Genomic DNA, 21,275 nt, shown 5'->3' on the forward strand with positions numbered 1-21,275 from the left:
TTTGGTAAAGAACAACCTTTGAAGACGTCTACTGAGTATCTGCTGATATACTAATTTGGTTGAATTTAGACCACGGTGACCACGTCTTCAAGAATCGGTTGTGTGAGCCGATGGACCAGCTAAGCATCTCTTCAAATTTAAAAATTTGCATCACTTTTTCTCTCCATTCAGCAGTCGAAGGGATGGTGGGTTGGAGCCAATATTTAGGTATGAGGGACTTTGCTGCCTCAAATAAGTGCGTTGTGAGATTAGCTTTGTTGGGCGAATAGTAAGATGTAGGGCATGAGAGAAGGACTGCAGCAGGTGGGTAGATTAGAGTGGACGAGGTGATATGTTGGATCTCTTGCATTATTTGGGACCAGAAAGCCTTAATCTTTGGCAGGTCCATCATATCTGATAAGGGGAACTTCTTTCCGTTCGGCATCTCCAGCACAAGTCGTCTTGACGCCTGTTTGTGAGCGTTGTAGCCAATCTGGAGTACGGTGCCATCTCACTAGAAGTTTAAAATGTGATTCCTAAAGCCGCACACAGTTTGAGAAGCCATGTGAGGATTGTAAGATGGATGTGATTTCATCTTGAGTGAAGGTTGTATCGAGCTCAGCTTCCCATGCTGAAAGATACCCCGGCTTGGAATCTGGAATGGTATCTAGCAAAGCTGCTTTACAGTTAGCTAATCTTCTGTTTCTTGGAGATTTAAGGACAACCATCCTCTCGAACCTGGACACTGGTTCGTCAGTTGTAACTGGGCGAGGTAAGGATGCGATACTGTGTCTGAAATGTTGATAATGCAAGAAAGAGAGTTGTTTATTGCCAATTATTGTCTGCAGAGCGTCTTTATCTAGAGGTTCCAGGAGATGTGTCAGTCTCTTATCTTTTAGTAATCTCCACAAATCGTCATATGCGCTGTTGGGCTTCTGGAGGAGATGTGGTAAAGGATGAGCAGGAAAATATTTTTCATAATGCGTCATGAGTCGGGTGCTTAATTCACGCCAGATTTGGCATAGTCCTTTTAGAAGGGGATCAAAATGGGGATCTCTTAGTGTGGTGAGGTCTGGGGTCCAAAGGTGCTTGTCTAGTAATTCACCATACTGTAGAGCTGCCATCTCTCTTACCATTGAGTCCTGTGGAGGCACACTTAGGGTAAGCCATCTGGTCAGGAGATTCGCCTTGTAGTAGGTCGTCACATCAGGTAAGGAAATTCCGCCCCTGTCTTTGCTCAGAGTTAGGGCTCGTTCACATCTGCGGCCCGGCACTCCGTACTTAGGTTTCCGTTTCCTGCCTAAAACACAGGCAGGATACGGAAACCTGCAGGAGTCTCTCTCACCCATTCATTTGAATGGGTGAGAGAGATGTCCGGCTGTGCGCGGCGGTGAGCGTTTTAGGCTCTCCGCCGCGAAACCGGGTTTTATAATCCGGACACAGAGTCGGACATGCAGTACTCTGTGTCCGGATAAAAAAAAATCTGGTTTCGCGGCGGAGAGCCTAAAACGCTCACCGCCGCGCACGGCCGGACCCGGTCTATGGTTTCCGTCTTCTGGCATGCAGAAGACAGAAACCATAGAACGGAGACCCCAAACGCAGGTGTGAACCCAGCGTAAGCAGTCTAAAGGTTAGTCGTGTTGCTTCATTTTTCCAACAAAACTTGATAAAGAGAGTTCTTAGAGAGGCAAGGAAGGAGCGATGAATGGGGATGGGCAGCATTCTAATTGTGTACAGTAGCTTAGGTAGGACATAGGTTTGGAGGATATTCTTTCTCCCGAACCATGAGACGTAGGGTATGTCATAGGAGTGTATCAAAGGTTTCACTTCCTAAAGGGGGGAAGTTAGCCGAGAATAGTTTCTGTAAATCACTAGTCAGTTTAACGCCTAGGTAGGAGATGTGGTCTGACTTCCATACAAAAGGGGAGTCCTTTTTCAACGATTTCTCCAAAGCTGTGGGTAGTGAAATAACTAGGATTTCTGATTTGGAGAGATTTGGTTTGAAGTTGGACATCTTGCCATAGTCATGAAAGAGATTTGTTAGAGCAGGTAGTCCTCTTTCAGGATTCGAAAGCAAAAACAAAACGTTGTCAGCAAAGGTGACAGAGTGCAAGGAAGATGCACCTATGGGGACTCCCTCTATCTCAGGGTGTATGCGAACTGCCTGCAGGAGAGTCTCTATTGTTAAGATAAACAATGAAGGTGAGAGGGGACACCCTGCCTCGTCCCATTAGAGATGTTGAAGAATGGCGACAATGTTCCATTGATTTTAAGTCTTGCATGGGGTTGGGCATAGAGGGAGAAGATCGCAGAGATGAAAGAAGATGGGAAACCAAAAATCTCCAGTGTGTCGTGCATAAAATCTCAGATCACCTTATCAAATGCCTTCTCAGCATCTATGCCGAGAAGGAACAGCTTGTTTCTCAACTTGCGGGACAGGGATATTGCATGTAATAATTTGTGGTAGTTATCTTTCCCCTCTCTATTCTTGATGAAGCCAAATTGTTCTTCATTGATGAGGGAAGAAGCCTGGTTGAGAGGTTGTAGCCTGGCGGCCAACAGTTTGGCCCAAATTTTTAGATCCGAATTAAGTAGGGAAATCGGGCGGTAGCTCCCGCAGTCGGTAGGATCTTTGCCGCTTTTAGCAATCAGAGTTATATGGGCTTCTTGCGTCTGTCTGGGAAGAGGGGAACCTTCAAGTAGGGAGTTACAAAATTCTGCAAGTCTGGGTAGTAGGACATTTTCAAATTTTCTATAATACAAGAAGGTAAGTCCATCTGGGCCTGGGCTCTTGCCAAGTGAGAAACTTTGTATAATCGTTTTGAGTTCCGCGTAGGAAATTGGGTCCAATAGCTTATTTGCTGCTTCATCCGACAGCTTTGGAAGGTTTAAAGAGGCCAGAAAGTTGGAAGTGGCTTCTATGGCATCATTCGCTATGGGTGCATCACAGGGAGGGGAGATGTTGTAAAGTTTGGAATAAAATTTCTGGAAAGCATTAGCTATTTTGTCCCCCGATTGGTTGAAATCCGGTGCGTGCGCAGTAGCGTTCCGTCCGGAGCTACTGCGCACGTGCCGGATTTCAACCAATCGGATTTGAACCGCCAGAAGGAGATGAAGATGGAGCCGGGGAAGAGCCAGGACCGGAGGGCGTTGACGAAAGAAGAAGAAAGAAGAGGTAGGCATGCCAGAAGATGAGGTCGGATCGTGCATCACCGCCCAGGGTGCACGTTCAGCTATTATTTACCTATATGTTTTTATAGTTTTATTTTAAAACGGGAGCAGGGGTTTAAAATAAGATTAGCGGTGCCTGAATAGCCTTTTTAAAGGCTATTCACGTATATGTGGGGCTCATACAGCAACATTTTGCTGATAAAGCCCCTTTAATACTGTGGGGCATTTGGAAGGGAACATTACCATGTGGGGACATATAATGTATGGGTGACTGTAGGAGGATTATACTGTGTTGGGGACATGAAAAATGAATGAGAATGGGTGGAGTCAACATAAAAGTGGGCAGAGCTAAATTTGCCGCAGCGTGCTATGCGCACCGCTCATTTTGTCCCTCTTCCTGTTGTTCAAAAGTTGGGAGGTGAGAGATGAACAATTCATCTTCATCCAGAAAAGCTGGAGCACGAAACGTTCTATCACGTGTAAAATAGAAAGTGAAGCGGCACTCACGTTTCTCTAAAAACTAGTCGATCTTTATTTGTAGCTCAATGCAGGACAAACATCGTGCAGCAACAATATGTCATGGCTACAAACTGCAAGGGCAATGGCCGTTTCGCGTTTCCACGCTTTCTATGGCCCGCAGTCGTAAAATGCTCTATATATATATACTTTAGAAAGAGGAATGAAGTCATTGTAAGATCCCCGTCTTTTATGCCTGACTGCCCAAGAAACCAAATAGGCTCCTTTCAGCAGACTCACTAATATCATTTATCACCTACATCTTAGATTTTGATGGTCTGATTGATGGAAGTTGGGAAGGTGATTATTTGTATGAGGTTATGGTCATTCATGAATGTTGTTGATAGGAAGACCCCTTTATAGTAAATGGCTTATATGCCCTTTCCATCCATCACACTTCCATAAAACAGTTTCATATACGTACAAATGGCTAAAATTGCAGAAGTTCACCCCTAGCAGATCCCTTATATTCATGAATTCATCCATTGTGACAGCTTGCAACAAGATGAAAGTTTTAGGGGCAGAAAAAAGTGATCAAAACATCAGACATTCTATGTTCTGTGTAAGAAAATGTGTTCTCGCAACCAATTAGAATCCACTTTTCCATTTTTCCAGGCAGGTTTTTAAAATAACGCTTTGGTCTGTCTGGTTACTATAACAACCATAGAACTCGTTGTTGCAATAGTGTGACATAATAGACAAGCAGTAAAGTAGTTGTGTATACAACGATTACATAATATAACCACTCTCGCATACATTAACATATGAAATTATAAAATTAACTGAAAAAAATTGTAACAATTATTTGTTCCAGATAATCATGTGGATGGAGTGAAAATAGGACAATAAGGTTATCAGACAGACTCACTACAGAAAGTGACTGTAGTAAAGGTGGACAGTCACTACAGAGACATGCAGTATATTGGAAGGCTGTCTTGGGCAGTCACTACATAGACATTTGAAAGGCTATCTTGGACAGCTACAACACAAACCCTTGTGAAGGATGTCTAGGACAGGCAGTATATAGACTTTGTTGAGGCTGTTTTGGACAGTCACTACAGACTTGGTAAGGCTGTCTTAGATAGTCACTATATAGGCCCAAGAAGGATGTCTTGAACAGTTATATTACATAGACTTGGGAAGGCTGTCTTGGACAGAAATTATATAGATAGTTGAAAGGCTGTCTAGGACAGCTACAGCATAAACCCTTGTGAAGGATGTCTTGGACAGGCAGTATATAGACTTTGTTGCCATTTTTCATAGACTTGGAAAATTTGTCTTAGATAGTCACTACATAGGCTTGGGAAGGGCTGTCTTGGATAATCACTACATAGACTTAAAGGGGTTGTCCCACGTCGCATACTCACCACTCTTCGCTGCAGTAAATTCTTCTGTCTTCCGGCTTTGTTGCGTCATTGGTGGGCGGGGTTACATATGCAAAGCCAGCGGCGAGAAGTCGTCGCTTCTATGCCGCTGGCCCTACGTGTGCGCTGCCGATGCACTAGGCATCGGACGTACAGCCTTCACAATGTAATACAGACCCGGCATCCGCGGTAATAGAGAGGAGGATGCCAGGGAGTGTAGACGCCGGCACAGGTGAAGCCAGCAGCGGCAGGAGCGATGCTGCTATTCCGCTCCTTCGCCCCCCCCCCCCCTCCGGAATAGCAGCATCACTCTTGCCGCTGCTGGCTTCACCTGTGCTGGCGTCTACACTCCCCGGCATCCACCTCTCTATTACAGCGGATGCCGGGTCTGTATTGGTGGCCCCTCCCCCCCCCCCAAAGTGTAAACTACCCCCCTCCAGGCTCGCTCCCGTGCACTTAGCCCCTCCTCCCTCCCCCCTCAGAGCAGCAGATACAACACTTGACTTATGACCAGATAAGTCAAGGGATGTGTAAAAAAAAAAAAAAAAAAAAAAAAAAAAGAATAAAGTAAGATAGTGGACAAACAAAGCAGTTTTGCTGAAGCAATGTATTTAGGAAAAGTCTTACATTCACATTAACAAGCAGTATAGATAGGATCCTTGTGATGGGACAACCCCTTTAAGAAGGATGTCTTGGACAATAACTACATAGACTTGGAAAAGCTGTCTTAGACAGTCACAACATTGATATTTGAAAGTCCATCTTGCACAAGACAAACCCTTCAGTCTTGGATAGTCAATACATCTTGGACAGTCATTAACTTAAACTGATTATCCAACAAACAAACGTTTACTCTTTGTCAGCTGGTCAGTGTGCTGTTTACACAGGTCAATGGTCTGGAACAAGCACTGACATAAATGCTTTTTTGCCCTATCACTGGCCACTGTAAAAGGGTCTTCTGTATGGAGGTCATATAAGATCATGCTGAACAGGTGGGTGGCTGAACCTTACATCATCTCTGCATAGCCCTGTCCTGATGTCTTTGTCATTGAGAAGAGAAGAAAGAAGCCACAGCGGTCCACAGGAATCGCTTGAAAGTGTGTCTGCGGGTAGACCCTATACCCTGAGTGCTCTCCTCATCATTCCCCTGAGGGTAGGTCAGATGAGGTCCTCATTCCAGAGTCAGTCACAGTCCCAGCAGCACCAGGGGACCTTCGTAACGGCATACATCCAGAGTTCTCTGTCACCAAATAATTGTTCATGGATGTCCACAATGGAGCATAATACTGTGTGCAGGCGCCATTATGGAGCACAGTACTGTGTACAGGAATGCAGGGGAGCGGGGGTGGTATTATGGCTCTCACGGAATTACATTTCAAACTATGTGGTGTTCATGGCTCTCTCAGCCAAAAAGGTTCCCGACCCCTGATATATTGTATGTAACACATATGGCCAGTGTATAAACTCGTTCCTTTCCATCGGATTTACAGAGGATACAAAAAAAAAAAAATCAAACAAAACACTAGAGGCAAATACTGATTTATTCATAGATAGACAACAGCAGCTTAATACTTCAATATATTAAAATATATTTTTTCTAATAGAACATCCAATATAAACCAAATCATTTTACAATGTTCTCCACGTAAACAATACCAGGGGTAAGGCACATGTGCATAAAACCAGGTAAAAGTACGAACAAACCTCGCAAGGAATACAATACACCTCAGAGGAAAATCCAAGCACAAAGGGGAAGTCAATGGTACTGTACAAGGAAAGAGAACCACAAAGCTGGTCTGGAGTTCCTGATGCCTATGTGTTGACGGCAGCAACAATGTGGTCCAAACCCAAATTCATGAGAACGGAAAATGAATCTGTGATGAGACTGATGAGAAAACTTCACATAAATAGTACAGACTCCTACAAGATATTTTATGGTGTGGAGCCATAGGCAGACCCCATGTGGTGGAAAAGGTTGTGCAATATACAAATATCCTATGCTCTCTTCTAGTAGCGATTATGTGACGGTGCTTCCTTGCTACACACTAGGTCACTTCTTGACTGAAGTATGGTTTATTTTGTCCCCATTGTGACACTCAACTGTTATACTATCCATAATTACATTCCTTTATTTTAATGTAGATTGTGAGGCCCATATAGGGATCATTTTTTTCTCCTATCAATATGTCTTTGTAGAATGGGAGGAAATCCACGCAAACACAGGGAGAACATACAAACTCCTTGCAGATGTTGTTCCTGGTGGGATTCGAACCCAGGACTCCAACGCTGCAAGGCTGCAGTGCTAACCACTGACCCACCGTGTTGCCCCCAATCCATAATTACATTTCTATAGAGGGATCAGATGTTGTCAAACTACTGTAAAAGAACTAAATAGCACATAGGGCTAATCTCATGTGGCTACAAACAAGTGGCGTTGTTCAATATTCATAGAACAATAAAGCCAAATAATAAGAAACAGAACTGACATGAAGTGTGCCTTCCATTATTCACATTTTATTATACTTGTAATACTAGGCACAGCTTCACTGAGAACCGCCAAAATTAATGTAATTGTTGTAGGTAAATGCAGGTTCACATCTGTGCCTTCTTCAAGTGCTTTTAACCGGACACAAAGTCAGACATACAGGACTTTGTGTCTGGTTAAAAAAAAGCCAGTTTCGCCGTGGACAGGTACAAAACGCTCACGGGCGCTCACTTTTCAAACCCATTCACTTGAATGGGTTTGAAAACTGACTGCCGGGTTTCCGTCCCCTGTCCGGTTTCTCGGGGCAGAAGATGGAAACCCAGCAGGATTGCTTAAAGTGCGCATGGGTGCAGATGTGAACCTGCCCTTACTTTCATGGGGTTTCTTTCTCAGAGTTTCACAGTGAAGAATCATCTCGGTCATTCAACTGGGTTTTAAAACTGACTTCCGGGAAACAGTCTCTTAGGCTGAGGACCCACAGAGCGGAAACGCAGATTCTTTTGTGGTTTTTTGAGCCAAAGCCAAAAATGGCTACAGAGGGAATGGAGAATATATAGGAAGTTCTTATACTTCTCCCTTCTGCTCAATCTACTCCTGAGTTTGACTCAATAAACCGCAACAAAATCTGCAACAAAAGAAGCTGCGTTTCCGCACCGTGGGGCCTCAGCTTTATGCAGTTTCTCTGGGGAATAGGACAGAGACCCTGCAGACTGGCACAGGGTGCAAGTGTGAACGCCCCCTAACCTGTAAGATGAGGATATAACAATAGACAGACAGACAGACAGACAGATAGATAGAATATAGAAATGTAAACCTATTTTAGCTTTAGTAAACACTGCGAGATTACAGATGAAAATAGGTTCTCCACAATTTAGAACTAGGCTCAAAAAGAGAGAGGGTGAAAGTTTCTATTGACTTGGAAGTCATGAACAAAATGAAAAGAGCTTTGACCAATCTGTGGACTTAGACACATATATTCCCTTCTTTTTCTGACATATACAGTAGTTACATAGTTGTATATTAAGACAATTTCTCTAGGTTCAACATAAGATTTAGTTTCATCCTATGCTGATCCAGAATTAAAATGCCCCTGTGTATTAGCTGCCATTTTGTCTACATGACTGGAGTATACGTTGCAGTCCTCGATATTTCTTACTTTATTTCCCCATACTGTAAGTATGAGTTCTAGTGTTGTGACGGGTCACACTGACACCTGCAGCATTAAGTAACTGGAGAATTGAGGAAAAACAAAAGATTTATAGATTTACAATGGCTGAGGATTAGAACATAAAAACATGACTATTGGCACAAAAATTCCCTTGTGTAATATACCAAGCTGAGAACTATGTCAGACTACCCTTACAATAGATGTGATGCATGTATTAAGAAGTGAATAGCTGCAAATCATATTCACTGTGGGGTCTACATCATTTTAGTATTGCGGCAGGAAGCAGGGAAAGGTGAATAAAAACAAAAAAGAAACCATACCCACCTGTCCCCAGTGTCCATGGCTGCTGTCCTGTCCCAGCGGCGCCCCTGGGGCTTTGCAGATGTCCCTGCTGCTTTCCCAGCAGCCTAAAAAATGGAACCAGGAGGTCATCTGTGATTTCCCATGTCCTTAAGTAAGATGCTGACTGGCTTCAGAAGTCGTTGGTGTAGGGGACTTCTGCTGGAAAAGCCACGGGTGCTGCAGACACCAGACATCAGTCTAGGACACTGGAGCTTCGGGAAAAGGGGAGTATGTTTTTTTTTTTGTTTTCACCTTCCCTGGCCTCCTGCCACAATCCTAAAGTATTGTGCAAAGCACCTTTAAGGCATTATGCTTAAAGAGCATTTAGTGTTCTGTTAAATGGGAGGAAGGGTTAGGGTTTTATAGGTGCAACTACAAAGATAACACCTTGAACCTTTAAGCTGGGTTCACGCAGGGTTTTTTGGTCTGGAACCTTAGGCAGACGACACCTCAGGTTCCAGTCCAAAATACAGGTAGCTGCAACTGGATGCCAGAGCAGTATACCGGCATCCAGTCACGCACTCCGCTCCGGATTAGGCCCAAGGAATGGGCCTAGTCGGGAGTGTCCTCAGGCGGATTGGCGAGGCGACTCCGCCTGAAGAACGAGCATATCAATGGGATGAATAATCAAAGAAAAAAAGTAGAACAACATACAGCCCAAGTGAATTTGCAATATTTAAAGTCCAATTAAAGACAAAAAAAATACACTTACATGCCCCGTTGTTGTAGAAAAGATGATCGTCACCACGGAGTTGCTGATGCACGGGAAGTATCCTCCGTAGGAACCTAGTTCATAATAGGAAGCCAAAACCAGAATTTTCCCAGCACGATGCAGACTCCTAATACCAGAGTCTGCAACGTGCTGGGACAATTCTGGTTTTGGCTTTCATATCAAGGGGAGCCATCTTTTTGGTCTGGATTTTGAGGTGGATACGGCCTCAAAATCCTGAACGAAATATCCCATGTGAACATGAAGCCCCATGTTGCTTCTTTTGTTGCAGATTTTGCTGCGGTTTTTTGAGCTGAACCTAGGAAAAGCTACAAAAGGAATGGGAATTATATAGGAAGTTTTTATACTTCTACCTTCTGCTCAATCCACTCCTGGCTTTGTCTCAAAAAAGCACAGCAAAATCTGCAACAAAAGAAGCTGTGTTTCCGCAATGTAGGGCCTGAGCCTTAAACAGGTTTAACAGAATGAATACATGTTGCATAATTCACTAAAATAGTACAAGTTACACCTTCCAAAGTGCTGTGTGTCAGGGGTCACATATTGGGTGGTACTGAGCTCTGATGGATGATACAGTATGTGGTCGGTCAGTGCTTGTTAAAAAGGTCTTCGCATAAGGCACACAGAATGGGGGATACAACTGGTTATCCCCCATAAAGTTTGCATTATGCCGGCAGCACTGCTCCTCTGTCCATGAGGCAATGTGATGCTAAACAACGATCATTTTCAGTATTACATTAAATATGAGATCAACTGGAAAAACCCATTGTGACCCATGCAAAAATGTCCTTAACATACTCTGTCAGGTGACAAAGTGTTTCCCTTCTCCGCTAACTTAGGTAGCTTAGATCTCTATAAAATCAGTTCGAAATAGAACAGACAATAGGTAAGAAGAAATACTCATTCATCAACAAACTCTACAGATTTTCTTACTAAACACAAAATATAAAAGGATTGTTTAAAATTTGACTGAGAAGCCCCCAGTCAATCTAAGACTTTCCATGCTGAAACCTCTTCTCTACAAGAGATGCTAAGGACACCTAACGTAAGACAAAACGATCCATTGCGAAATCCGTACAGTAAGAGATGTGGTCACCTGTCTACAAGAAAAAATACAAGATATTTTCATTAGTCTCTGAGATTCGTTAAGATAAGGACTTAGCACTAGAATCTTCACGTAGATTTTCTGCCATTCATCATGTGTTCTTTATCTTCTCCTCCCAGCTTGTGATGACTGAACCTCTTGACAATGGTGCCAGGGATTAGGGCAACAAGCGCTATGGCCAATAACTTCAGTAAGGTTCCCCAAGAAAACATGTCATCTAGAGATTTAATCTTTGACAAAATGGAGCCTGTCTGGACGCAGATGAAATTGTACGGCAGGAGACCTATGTGTGAAGCAACACATGATAAATATATAGCTCAGGTTAATCTATAGTACGTACATGTTATATTAGAAATGATTCACCTACCAATGAGGACCGAGAAGAAAAACTGCCCCACTGGGATGTTCAGGATGGGCGAAGAGAGGTTCAGGAACCAGTTAGGGGTCATTGGAAATAAACGCAGGAAAAGAAGAAAGAAGAACAGGCCACTTCGGTTTTCCTCAATCTATATAAAACACAAAAGAAAGGGAATCATTACACCAAAGACAATCCTATATTTCCAACACTGACATGTTCAGTAGCTCTGTCTGACCTTTACGCTCACACGTTCAATTATTAAAGAGATGTTCTAGTTAATATAAATTAACTGTCTGGTTGGTGAGGGGCCCCTACTGACTGCCAGAACATGGTGGTAAAGTGGTTAGCACTGCAGCCTTGGAGAGCTGGGGTCCTGAGTTCGAATCCAAGCAAGGACAACATCTGCAAGGAGTTTGTATGTTCTCCCCGTGTTTGCGTGGGTTTTCTTCCACACTCCAAAGACATACTGATAGGGCAAAAAAAAAAAACAGGGATCCTGTCTGCCCCATGTAAATGCAAAACAAGTTGCGCACATATGCTGCCTCTTCATTCAGTTGTGGCCTGAGGATGATAGCGAAGCTTTGTACTCTGCTTCTCTTTTTCATCGATGAATAGAGTAGCAACGTACATACACAATTTGCTACTTCATTCGTAGTGGGAACTTATTATATTCACATCTTGTGATCAGTGAGGGTCTTGTAAATTGGGTAATGAGATTGAGAAAGTTACCTTATTCTGCATCGTGGAGATCTTCTCAGGGAAATACATAGTCACAATCTGCTTGCCAAATGCTTGAGACAGTAGGTAACAGAATGTGGCACCCAGAGAGGTTAGTGAGCAGCAAAGAAACAGGCCTATCCATGGACCGAACAATGCTCCAGCTAGCAAGTTCTAGAAAGAGGCAGAAAGGGTTAATTACTACAAATAAGGCAAGGCATTAAGGTACGATAAGTCAGACCCAATATGATAATACAGTCTCATTGTGATAAACTGATATCTCAACATGTCCACATGCCAGAGAACTACATGCAGTGCCTAATGGGATACAGGTAAAGGGTCACATGTGAGGATGAGTAATTTTAATTTGAAGCCACAGATGGAGTTGGTCACGATTTTTCAAGTCTTATTGCACCAAAAATGGTCCATACTTAAAGGGATTCTACCATTAAAACTTTTATTTTTGTGGATAAGACGTCGGAATAGCCTTTAGAAAGGCTATTCGTCTCTTGACGTGATCTCCGCCGCGCCATTCTTTAGAAATACCGTTTTTTTACCAGTATACAAATGAGTTCTCTCGCAGCCATGGGGGTGGGCCCCAGCACTCAAACAGCGATGAGGGCATCCCCACCGCTGCCAGAGAAGTGTCTCCAAGCGCCGCCTCCTTCATCGTCCACCGCGTCATCTTCAATGTCTTCCGGTGCAGGCTTGTAACTTCTAGCAGAGCAGAGCAGACACTGCAGGCGCACAGGTCACAGGAAAATGGCCGCTTGCACTGTATTGTTAGCGGCCATTTGCCCCTGGCCTGTGCACCTGCGCAGTCTGCTCTGCTAGGTTACGAGCCTGCACCGGAAGAAGACATTGAACATGACACGGCGGACGAAGAAGGAGGCGGCGCTTGGAGACAATTCTCTGGCAGCAGTGGGGACGCCCCCATCGCTGCCAGAGAACTCATTTGCATACCGGTAAAAATCGGTATTTCTGAGGAACAGTGCAGCGGAGACCACGTCTAAAGGTAAGAGACGAATAGCATTTCTAAAGGCTATTTCGACGTCTTATCCACAAAAAAAAAAAAATTTAATGGTAGAATCCCTTTAAACTTCTTGACTCCATAGCAGGGGTTATAATGGTGGCATCCTATTACACTACCATGCAGGAATTCAGTGAACGACCCATTTTTTCACAGATCTGTGTAAAGACAGACTGTATAGCTAGGTGATGGATTTTATACATCTGTGGCCTTGGGACTAAATGAATCTGCAGAATTCAATAGTTACAAAGGGTGTGCCGATACTTTCCTCCATGTTATATACATATGTAGATGTGTTCCTCTCTTCTCTGCCACTCCCTTATGTAAGAAGCATTGTACATCACTACATTATATAACCATGGCCAAAATCCCAGGCATGTGAGAGGAAAACACTACAGGAGGCGTCCAGTAGTGTAGACCACTTAATGATAAGGATTATTACTTATGGGGAATTATAGAAATAAACTTTTATTCCTAATTGAGGATATGATGTCTGCAGGATCCAAGGAAAAATTTGTATGGTGAATGAAGTTTCCCCAAATCCAATACTACACTAACAACAATGCAATAAATTTAAAGTGTCCACCTTCCTAAAGATAAGGGTAAGATGGACCAAGACTGGTGTTTCATAGGCGCTAGCCTTTACCTAACCTTGCACTGAGATCAGATGCGCCTAATGACCCTGCTCGTGCACCAGGAGCTGATGTAGGCTGGAATTATATTAACCAGTTTCAGCCATAAATTTTAGAAAATCTGCTGGGCTACAGAAGACCACACTCTTACTCACTAGGCCCTGCCCCGACATGTTCAGTTTCGAGTATAGTGACACACAGGTCCCAAGTTCATGAAAAGTTGCAAATTCCAGTGTTAAAATGTTAGTGCATCAAATTTTGCAACATTATCATACACTTCGCACCAAAGACTAGCATCAAATGTATGATACAAAGTGTTTTACACCATCTTAAAATATTATAGCACTAGCAAAATAGATGACTCCAATAATCCAATAACTTATTTACCAGAAAGCTGGACCCCGGGATGGCAAAGGTTTGCTTATACAAGTACGCACTACAAAACAGGAGGGTGACATAGGACTGGTGCTCCCTCTTATATTCCTGCAAGAAGTCGGCCAATTCACGAAGTTCATCCAGATCTGAAGGAAACACCAGAGACCTGAAATGACAACAAAATGAACAAGATAAAAGAGCAAGATAAGATAATGCTTCAAGTCATGTGCAGCTGAATGTAGACAAGCCCCTGCTGTATATGACACTTCGTACTCCCATTCACTTTACACCACCACAGATAGCCGAAATACAGCACTTGGCTATTTCCGACACTCATCTAATCACACAGGGGTACTCAATCTTAGGCACAAAGACAATAAAACCTAACTTTTATTAAATACGGTAAAAATAAAATCTCTATATACACCCAGTGATCATTCCCAAAATAAAGAAAGTGAATAAAAACAAATATCTGATGCTAATTTATAGTTGGTGCAATCACCACAAGTTGCTGGGTGATACCATCTGTTCCTCTCTATATAACTCCCTTCCAATATAATATTTGTTAAAGGAGATTGAGTGAACGGCGTGACAGCAGATGCATTCCCAGCAGAACTAGATTCTAGCAACTAGGCAGTAACTATGTTGCATATAGGCAGGTATACCTAAGTATACAGTTGTATATAGTGAGAGGTGGAAACTAAGGCTAGATGATGAGTCAGGTCAACCTATAGCTAATCTTATGGTTCTCCAAAGTGACCACACTAAATACTCAACTAAATTGCCATTTCTATACTGCGGTGCCCTGCCTGCTAGTATAATAATTTGCAAGCATAATGGTTAGCTTCCTCTACGCGTTTCGCTGCTATGGCTCATCAGGAGATTAAGTATTGCTAGACAGACGATGTACTGCGATAAAAACCGCACTTCCTGGGGCCTTAGTGGTAGACCCCAGTACTCGTGTAGGTATGACACTGAGCGTTGTAGGGACGGACTTTAAATAGTATTGAGACCGTCCCAGCTCCACCCATTCGACACGCCCATACAGCTATTCCACCAGTCCACAGCGTCATTTGGACTGGCCTCCAGAAGGCGCGCTAAGTTAGAAAGGATGCTGGCTACGTTCCTGATAGGCAGACAAAACCGAAGCCCGAAAAATGAAGATAATGAGACGAATGGTAAGTATCTGAAGTAAGTATTATCAGTATAATAATCTTGAGCGTTAATGAATCAGGCATTACTACTCCACTCAAAGACTCTCTGGCTTGGAACATGAGCACATAAGAGCAAAAAGGCTAATCACATCTGTGTAACCTACGGGGTCATGAAGATAGATACATTCATTGTCAATACAGCATCAGTCTGTGGATGTCAGAACTGATTTCCTTATTGTTGCAGATCTCTTGTCAAGCATCAGAGTGGACCTAAACTGGGCCAGATAACCCTCTTATCCATACTGCCACATTTTATTTACACCGGGAAACTCGATATCATATCCCGATGCGCAATACCACATCGGTTACATACTCCGATTCCTAAAATTAACCCCATAGAGGCTGGATCTCTTTTTGCTCATTTACTCGCGTCATTGTTCCAAGAACATAAGGAAGGACAGAGCTTCTCCTGCGCACACATCTAGATGCCTAAAACCTGGAATGTGAAGCCGCACCGTGGAAATAGATACCAACACACGCGTGCAGTGCACAAGTTCCAGATTTATTTGTAATGCATTACGAAGAGTTAGGAAAAGGGTAAGCCTCTGTCTACTAGGTTCGAATTCCAATATTGCAACAAATAAAATAAATAAAAAATACTCATATGTATCAAAATGGAGTGTGTTATTTCTTTCATAAATACATTGTAACGCTATTGATACATGCCACTATACGTCTCTATGCGCTACTACATTAAGAAGCCAGAGGGAGGGAACGGAGAGGGGGGGGGGGGGGGGGGGTAGGAGGCAGAAAGATCCGGGGGGCAGACCGAACCACGGATACATCTACAGAAAGGGTAAAAATGATATAGAGTCATTAAGACCCAATGGTTTGACAGATCTACACCTAATAATCCATTGGGCCTCCTTTTGCAAAATCAACTTATTCCAATCCCCTCTCCTCACAGATTTAGGCACCCTCTCTATCCCTTGAAATTTTAATGCAAAGGGATCACCACCATGGCAGGCCCACATATGGTTTGCAACACTCCCATTAAAGTGAATGGGACTGTGATGTGTTCCGTCCTGCAATATTCAAGCGGAACTGAACAACGGGGGTAAAACACACCCATTTGCCGGATCCATGGGGGGCCCTTAGTAGTCAGACCACCATCTATCAGCTATTTATTTTCTATTATTGTTAAGAGATTAATATGGTTATGGATAGAGGATAAATATCCATCATGGCATAACCCCTTTCAAAGGACCACTCCTCTATATTTTGTCCAGCGACATAACAATGGAGAAGATTATCTCCATGGACTAAATAATTTGCCATAAAAAAGTGGAACCCTAGGGTTTACAAATTTTTGAATGTCATTTGAACAAATTTTTTTGCAATAATAGCCTTATAATGCTGGCTTTGTCACCTCCTAAAACAGATGTGGGTACCCTGTGGGCAGGGTCTGTGCCCCTAACAGGTTTTTCAGCATTTAGCCACTTAGCTGATGCAAATGATGACTGATATTGCCATCTGGGAGTGTGGACTGCTAAAGGATGCAGGTTTTATATGACAAGGTGTGAGCCTTGTCATAAATTAAGCGCATCCTCCGCCAGAGCAGGGCCTACCAAGACCATGGCATCTGAAATGCTGGTATCAATAAATATGCCCCAAAGTGTCACTGCTAAAGTCATTGTAACTAAAACAACCTGACGTCTCAGTGACAGTACAACAATCCCTGTAGTAAACAGTTTTCTGTCCAGACCTCGGCCTGTTCTCCCCCTCCCTTGAATACCCAACAAGTAAATGGCTATCTGATTTCGCACACACACGCGCCTACTAAATTTAGCTCTGGATATGCCACACCATGTTATCTGCATAGCTTTCAAGTCTGGGGTTAGACAAGACATCCAATACATTTATTTTGGGGAGACCGGTGGTATAGATGATCCCACTGAAGCACCCTGAAAAGATATTCACTTTTTAAACAGAATCTTGTTCCTAAATAAGTCATTTATTTCTGAAGATGAGAAGGATGACGAGGATGCACTACGGCAGTCACTTACCACTGGGGCTCATGCACTTCCAAGGGATCGCACCGTAACTCCATAATACAGCATTTTTATATAGCACCAATAGTTTGGCAAATGCAATATGGAATAGCAGAGAATCCTTCCGACATACCAGTGGGTTGTACCTGTATCTCTCATGCAATCTCACAAATGACTTTCATAAGAAAACGGGAAACTCAACTATTTAAAGGGATTCTTCGATTAAATTCAAATTTGTTCTCATTGACACATAGGAATAGCCTTAAGAAAGGCTATTCTTCTCCTATCTTTAGATGTCTTCTCCGTGCTGCCGTTCGGTATAAATCCCGATTTTCGTCAGTATGCAAATGAGTTCTCTCGCAGCACTGGGTGCGTGCTCTTGCGCTCAAACAAAACTGGGGACATCCCCAATGCTGTGAGAGAACTCTCCAGCACCGCCTCTTCTTCAGGAACGGCCTCTTCACTAGTCTTCTTCCGGTCAAACTTCTAGGCCTTACCACGTAAGCGGCCATTTTCTTGTGGCCGCGGGCATGCGTAGTCAGTTCTGCCTGAGGCCTAGAAGTTTGACCACCAGCACCGGAAGAAGACGTGCATAGAGGCTGTTCCTGAAGAACATGGAGGCGGCGCTGGAGAGTTCTCTCGCAGCATTGGGGACATCCCCAGTGCTGTTTGAGTGCTGGGGCCCGCCCCCAGTGCTGCGAAAGAATTCATTTGCATACCAACAAAAAACGGGATTTATACCGAACAGCGGCGCGGAGAAGACATCTAAAGGTAGGAGAAGGATAACCTTTCTTAAGGCTATTCCAACGTGTCAATGAGAAAAAAAATTGATTTTAATGGTAGAATCCCTTTAACAAGTTTGGCGAAGAATACTTTCACTTTACGTTTTTTGGGAAAAAAAGGAACATTTTTTGTAGTAGTTTACCATTCAGTTTTTTAGAGACGAAGCCAGAAGAGGATTAAAAGAAATAGGAAATTTATGGAAAAAGAACTTTTTAATACATCTTCCTTTTGCATACATGTCTGGCTATGGCTGAAGAACTACATCAAAACTGCAGTGGTGCTTTTTTTTAAAAAAAAAACAAAAAAAAAAAACACGCAATGTGAAACTACTCTTGATTACATTATATTGTAAAATTATTGGGGAGAATTATAAAGACTATGCTTTTGGTGACCGATCAGGTTATTATTTTCTTATGAATATATATAAAAATGAGTTTCTGTCTCTGTCTGTTCTTTATGCATGACCAAACGACTGGACCGATCTTCAGCAAATTTGGCAGACAGGTACATTAGTTGTCCATGAAGGTTTTAGCCCAGGTCACAGCTGTCTAGGACGTTCCGTTTCTGATATACAGTATACCCAAAAAAATTACCTGCATTAGCCAATAGAAGCCTGCAAGTCTTTCACCCATATTCCAACAGCCAAACACACAATCAATTGTCCCTTATCAACCAATAGAAGCTCGCAGGCGCTTAGTCTCCACATGCACACAGTTTTACTCCAAGTTTCCATAACAACCCAGCCATTTTTCTCCACTGCTGTAGGTCAGTTTTAAAGGCGCAGGCCACTGTGGATGATACTGTTACACAAGGTCACCTACAAACAGTTTTACTCCAGGTTTCCAAAACAACCAATCACAAACTCAAAAATCTCCTATCCAAACTGAGATACACATGATCACATGACACTTGTGGACCGATGGACACTCGAAGGCTCTTCAGTCTTGACATACACACAGCTTTACACCTGGTTTCCATAGCACCTGTATTAGTCAATAGCAGTTTGTAGGTCCTTAAATATTCAGTAGTATGACGTGCATCAGCCGATATAAGTTCACGTTTCATTTACCAGGTTTTCATAACAACACAGCTATAAATAGACTGTACCTTTTCTGGACTGCCATACTGGATGTCAACATTCTTAGAATTTGAAACATATTTAAACTACACACAAAAAAGACATAGAAAATAGACCAGAGCCAATTCTTATGGGGCCACTACATAAACAAAAAAACAAAATAAACCCGTGCGAAGCCGGATCCTTCTACTAGTTATCACCTAAAAATTGTGATCTGCTATGAGATAGGTTTTTACTCATTGCAGCATTAGACTGTCAGTTACGATCATAGCAGTGGGTGTTTTGTGTTCACATCTGTGTAATTTTTATAACACAATGCAGTGTTTATTCTGTCGCATGCTGTATACCTACATATTCAAACCAAATGAATCCTCCCAAAGCTGTGTGAGCTTTACTCTCTGATCTGATACTGGATGAAGACACATAACAACACTATAGGACATGCATGATACTTGCGTCTGTAACAGTACTGCCCAATGTGCTGCTACATGTCTACACATCTCATGTCAGATCAGGAGCAAGAATAAATGTAGAGGTATATGTTCATCCACCCCAATTTGACCAGTATTTAAATATGTTTTACTATTAGGACTCTGGTACACTGTAAAGTACAATAAATTATGTTTTTCCTTTTCTCTACTAAAAAGAGACACTTTGGCAAATTTGACATGCAACGTGGTGACTCATTTGAGCTGGCACCATATCTCAATGGACCCCTCGTGAGCCGCCAATTACCTGAGAAATGTCATTTCTCAGATGGGTTGTCCATTTGGGACTGGTATGGTATAGCTGGAAATCAGGGGAGGGAGATGAATACATCATCAGGCACAGACCAACAATAACATAGCCCACAGCCCAACAGATTAACATTAGTTGTCTAATCATTGTGAATCATTTTCTTTTCAAATGAAGATCGCCAGTGCCAGGAGGTAGTGCACTAATAATCTCTCATGTGAATTTGAGGAATACTTGGAGGGCAGTCACTACTGTGCAAATGGCAGAAGCCTGTCATGTGTGAAGCAACTACTACGTGTGCAAGGACTCTTTATTTGATGACATTTCACCCCCCTGGGCGCTCCCTTTACAAATATATCAGTTCCAGAATATGACATAACTCACAGATACGGAGAATAAGGAAAAATATATCTTTGTACCGTATTAGACAGTGGATATGAAATATAAAGATCGAGAGTCCTCAGGAGTTGATACCTTTTTAATGGCTAACAAAAAAGAGGACAGATTGCAAGCTTTCGAGACTACTCTGGTCTCTTCATCCGACATGGTGTGACACAATCCTTTGAATTGATAATTTGTTTTGTAATGTATCTATTTATTTGTGTATATATTGTTTTCCATCACCTATCGCACCAAACACTTGAGTCCTGTGCCCTTGCCTTCAGAATTTGTGCCTGATGAAGGGACCCGAATAGTCTTGAAAGCTTGCAATCTGTCATCTTTTTTGTTAGCCATTAAAAAGATATCAATTACGGAGTTCTCTCAATCTTTAGATCTGGAGAATGTCATATTATATATGAGCTGCTATGGATTTAGCTGAATCCCCCCTGGCTATTGCATGACGTCTGTGTTCCTAGCAGCAATGTACCAGGACAGACACTACCTGCCAGCTGCTTGGACCTTGACCACACACAGCCAGTGTATCCTCTACCTGGCACATACACTCGTCACATACCCGGTTACTACATGATACTACCCCCCTCTTCCACTCAGGCAAACCCCCCACTCTCAGTGCCCACCTTTCGGCTTCTCGTCCTCGGCCCGGGCGCAGGCGAGTGCTCAGGACATACAGGTAGAAGGTGGCGCAGCCAAACACCAAGAAGAAGCCGGCCAGAGAGCGCATGATGCCGGTAACAGGCAGCGGAACCAAGCTACTCCGGAACTCACTACCATTGCCCACTGAGGCCGGGGACACACGAATAGCCTGGACCGGAAGTAAGGGGGCGGTGTGCAGTAACCATGGTTGCCGTGTACGCTAGGAATCAGTAACAACACCCTAGCGGCGCACAGTGCTGGGGCAGAACATGAATAGGTCAGATATCTGATATTAATACATCTCTTCATAGGAAAGCTGGGTGACAGCCATCTCTGCGCCCACAGCTTGTGTCAGTCACGAGTATTTGCCATGCAAGTGCTGAAACTTTTGCTTCTTTTTAATAAAGTTGCATAAACATTTAATTGCTCATAATTGGCCTTTTTTTTTTAATTGCCAAGCTTTATTAAAA

At 43.0% G+C, this 21,275-nt stretch overlaps 1 protein-coding gene across 1 annotated transcript; it reads right to left on the minus strand.

Annotated features, from left to right (window-relative positions):
- Nucleotides 1-6,570: 6,570 nt before the first annotated feature.
- On the minus strand, nt 6,571-20,941 carry TMEM41A (transmembrane protein 41A). The gene is made up of 5 exons (XM_075284058.1): nt 20,790-20,941; nt 13,982-14,135; nt 11,945-12,106; nt 11,225-11,363; nt 6,571-11,140 (listed from the first exon to the last, which is right to left on the minus strand). The coding sequence occupies exons 1-5, from the start codon at nt 20,891-20,893 to the stop codon at nt 10,926-10,928; spliced, it is 774 nt and encodes a 257-aa protein (XP_075140159.1). The 5' UTR covers nt 20,894-20,941; the 3' UTR covers nt 6,571-10,925.
- Nucleotides 20,942-21,275: the final 334 nt, after the last annotated feature.

This window comes from Leptodactylus fuscus, chromosome 8, assembly GCF_031893055.1.
Source record: "Leptodactylus fuscus isolate aLepFus1 chromosome 8, aLepFus1.hap2, whole genome shotgun sequence".
Lineage (NCBI taxonomy): Eukaryota > Metazoa > Chordata > Amphibia > Anura > Leptodactylidae > Leptodactylus > Leptodactylus fuscus.

Excerpts from the sequence above, each read along its gene's own strand:
- TMEM41A (XM_075284058.1), bottom strand. The coding sequence starts at position 20,893 with ATGCGCTCTCTGGCCGGCTTCTTCTTGGTGTTTGGCTGCGCCACCTTC. Across the intron at positions 12,107-13,981 it reads TCCCGGGGTCCAGCTTTCTG|AACTTGCTAGCTGGAGCATT; the intron begins GTAAATAAGTTA and ends GCCTCTTTCTAG. Across the intron at positions 11,141-11,224 it reads TTTCTTCTCGGTCCTCATTG|GTCTCCTGCCGTACAATTTC; the intron begins GTAGGTGAATCA and ends CTTCACACATAG.